At 38.5% G+C, this 3949-nt stretch overlaps 1 protein-coding gene across 10 annotated transcripts in view; it reads right to left on the minus strand.

The window, feature by feature from the left end:
* The window catches only part of APAF1 (apoptotic peptidase activating factor 1), a 78111-nt gene that overhangs the window by 70990 nt on the left and 3172 nt on the right, over nt 1–3949 (minus strand). For 6 of the 10 annotated variants that reach the window (XM_029954456.1, XM_029954458.1, XM_029954457.1 and 3 more), the window contains exons 2-4: nt 2278–2452; nt 1901–2093; nt 1041–1238 (exon numbers count right to left, since the gene is read on the minus strand). The exons of 1 other annotated variant lie outside the window; for it this stretch is intronic. In XM_029954456.1, coding sequence (XP_029810316.1) covers nt 1041–1238; nt 1901–2093; nt 2278–2415 — 529 coding nt within the window. In that variant the 5' untranslated portion in view covers nt 2416–2452. Of the gene's footprint in view, nt 1–1040; nt 1239–1900; nt 2094–2277; nt 2453–3511; nt 3535–3949 lie in introns of those variants that run through there. 3 more of the 10 variants (XM_029954459.1, XM_029954460.1, XM_029954461.1) reach the window with 3 other exon arrangements.

Here is a 3949-nt window from a genome sequence, read left to right on the forward strand (position 1 = left end):
GGGGGGAAGACAGGTGGTGGTGATGGTGGAGGGCACTTGAGGGGAAGAGCACTGGGTGTTGTATGGAAAACAATTTGACAATAAAATATTATGGAAAAATAAAAAAGAAAAAAAAAAGAAAAAAAAAGATTTTTAAAGATAGACAACTGATAGAACTAATTACAGAAATGGAATTAATAGTTTAATATAGGATGCCAAATACATGGGAGAATCACCCACTGGGAGAATCATTAATGGATATGAGTTTCCAAAAATCTCCTCTATAGCACTCAACTGACAAGACAGTGTAAGTCCAATACTGCCTAAAAGGCAGGGATATAAGGTGAACAACCTTTCAAAATCCTTTTTCAACTCTACAATCTCCTCAATTATTAAGACACAATGGAACTAGATTCAATCCAGTAATAATAAGTGCCATCTGATAACATTAATTTATTAGCCTGGTTAGCGGAGCCTCTTTGTGATGGGCTAGGTAGAAAATAAATTCCAAATTTAATCATGCCTGGAATTGGAGATTAACAGTCCCTCCAAGATGTTCACATCCTAACCTACAGAACTTGTAATAATGTCACCTTACGTGGCAAAAAAGGACTTTGCAGATGCAATTAAGGATTTGGGGATGAGATTATCCTGGATCATCCAAGGGCCCTTAGAAGAGGGAGGCAAAAAGGTGAGAGTCAGAGAAAGAGAAGTAGTGACAGAAGCAAAGATCATAAAGAGAGAAAAAGATCTGAAGACGTTATGCACTGCCAGCTTTGAAAATGGAAGAAGGAACCATGAGTCCAGGAGTGCGGGCCACCTCTAGAAGCTGGAAAATGCAAGGAAAAGGATTTTCCCTAGAGCCTCCAAAAGAAACTCAGCTCTCCTGATACCATGACCTTAGCCCAGTTAGAACTACATTGGACCTCTGACTTCCAGAACATTATGATAATAAATTTGTGTTGTTATATGCCACCAGAGTTTTGGTAATTTGCTATAGCAGCAACAGGAAACTATTACCATGTCTTTCTTAGCCAGCAACACATGGTAATCAAACTTACCATCTAAGAAAGAATGATCTCTGACAGTTTCTGCAGCTAAAACAGACTTCCCACAACCTGCCATTCCGTATATGATGACCCATCCTGATTCACCATTTAGTTTGATGAGGTTCTGCTGAATTGCATTCACCAGCTTCTTCCTAGTAACAAAGACCACCGGCCTCTGTGGCACTCCACCTTCACACAGGACTGTCCTTACTGAAATCCAAAACAAAACAAGTATGAATGAATGAACAGAATTTTGAAATGTTTACTCAAGTCCTACCATAAAAACTAAAGAAAGCAAGGCTGGGACTTTATCCTCAGAACTTCCAAGAGAAGAAAATGTGGCTAGCATAGTAACCTCAATGTTCTGATTTCTCAGAACATAACAAAAACACAGGCCTTTCAAGAGGACTACAGACAATGGAAAGCTCCATCAGCGTCTGCCCTCACACACCTATTCCTCCATGACTCTCCAATCTCTTTTTCTCATACTGAAGACTGGAAAGGAGGGTGTAAAGGTAATATGAAATTCCTTTCAAGAACATAGATTTCTAAAGGTTCTTATTCTTTCCTATGCATGAACTCGACAGACACAAAACTGTAGAAGAGTTTAAATAAAAGCCTAAAAAGTGTTTTTTTAATCTCTAAAAATTAGAGTATGTGCATTGTTGCCTCAGCAGTAGACAGCTCCCTGGGCAAGAGGAAAATGTGAATTAGGTAAAAATACTTAAACTGGAAAACACAATTATAATTTTTTCACATGCATTTTCAGGGAACCAAACAGTCTCTTCAACACACTCCATTTACAGTAAGATGAAAATGCAGCAAGGTAGCACTGTCATAGCAATGTGATAGAAAATATCATGAATACAAACCATATGAAGTTATTCCACTGACTGAATCTTTGCCACCATTGGAAGAAGAGATGACAGGAATGCCACCATGGAGAAGGGCAGCAAGATCTTTATACCCTTCATGTATTAGAGCATTGTAGAATGATATGTAGGAATAATTATCTTTTTTAAGTATCATTTTAATTAGGAGAGCTGCTCGTTGCTGTTGAGTGGGCTAAAAAAAATAAAGAAGTAGTTTAGTACACTACAAAGAGTATGTTTGCAACATAAATTAGTGGAGACCAGTGCAAGTTCTGAAATAAATTTTAAAAAATTTTTAAGTCCTCAAATAATTATAACATTTTAAATAAAAAATTGGAAAGAAAATAACTTTATAGCAAAGACTGCTTCAGCTTTACCTCATTTTTTACTTTTTCCTCCTCCGATATTGTTAAAACTCCATCATTAATCATACGATCCATGATGTAGGATGTTTTGATGTCCTTTTCCAGGGCTTCTCTATGTTGAAGCAAACAGTTTCGAGCTTTTGCATCCATCCTCCCTCAAAATTTTCTCTAAGCTGCTAACCATCAGCTAAGGACAAAACATCAAAATATCTGTCAGGCCAATAAAGATATGAAAAGATGTATATAACCTTACTGGTAATCAAAAAATAAAGAAAAATTTTTTGGCAAAGATTTTTATTTATTTTAATTTTTTTTAATGTTTATTTTTGCGAGAGAGAGACAGACAGAGTGCGAGCAGGGGTGGGGCAGAGAGAGAGAGAGGGAGACACAGAATCCGAAGCAGGCTCCAGGCTCCAAGCTGTCAGCACCAAGCCCGATGAAGGGCTCGAACTCACAAACCGCAAGATCATGACCTGAGCTGAAGTCAGACGCCTAACTGACTGAGCCCCCCAGGTGCCCCTGGCAAAGATTTTTAAAAATGGACAAAACCCAGTGCTTTCAAAGGTGCAAGAAAATGAGTATTCATATGTACCAGTTGAGCAAAGTACAAAATGGATGTAACTTTTTTGGAACGCAATAAGATATAAAAGCATTTAAGGTGAATATTCTCTCTAACCCAAAAACCAAAAATCTTCTAGAAATTTACCTTAAGGAGACATTTACATAGGTATGCAAAAATATCAAACACACACACACACACACACACACACACACACACACACACACACACAGAGTTAACAGGGCTCTGGAGTTCAAGCCCCACATTGGGCATGGAGCCTACTTAAAAAAAAAAAAAAGTTAATAGAGAATGTTTGGGTGAGAAAAGAAGATGAAAACAAAAAAGATGAAGGGCACCTGAGTGGCTCAGTTGGTTAGGTGTCCAATTCTTGATTTCCACTCAGATCACGCTCTCACAGTTTGTAAGATCGAGCCACGTGTCAGGTTCTATGCTGACAGTGAGAAGCCTACTTAGGATTCTGTCTCCCTTACTCTCTACCACTCCTCAACTTGTACTCTCCCTCTCTCTCAAAATAAATAAATAAATAAACATTTTAATAGGCACACACAAAAAGATGAAAGCAACCTAAATGCCTGCATTCGGAGTATGAATTTTAAAAATTAGAGTATGTATGCAAAATGCAATATTATAGAACCATTTAAAACAAAACACATCTCTATGGAGTACCTCAGTGGCTGAGTCAATTAAGAATCCAACTCTTGGGGCGCCTGGGTGGCTCAGTCGGTTAAGCCTCCGACTTCGGCTCAGGTCAGATCTCACATTCGTGGGTTCGAGCCCCGTGTCAGGCTCTGTGCTGACAGCTAGCTCAGAGCCTGGAGCCTGCTTCTGGTTCTGTGTCTCCTTCTCTCTCTGACCCTCCCCCTCTCATGCTCTGTCTCTCTCTGTATCAAAAAACTAAATAAAACATTTTTTAAAAATTTTTTTAAAAAAGTTAAAAAAAAAAAAGAATCCAACTCTTACTATTGAATGCTGAAAATGAACTGAGGGTTGAAGGGGAAGGGGGAGAGGGGAAAAGAGGTGGTGGTGATGGTGGAGGGCACTTATGGGGAAGAGTACTGGGTGTTGTATGGAAGCCAATTTGACAATAAACTATTAAAAAAAAAA

The sequence above is a fragment of the Suricata suricatta genome, chromosome 10 (genome assembly GCF_006229205.1).
Source record: "Suricata suricatta isolate VVHF042 chromosome 10, meerkat_22Aug2017_6uvM2_HiC, whole genome shotgun sequence".
Taxonomy (NCBI): Eukaryota; Metazoa; Chordata; class Mammalia; order Carnivora; family Herpestidae; genus Suricata; species Suricata suricatta.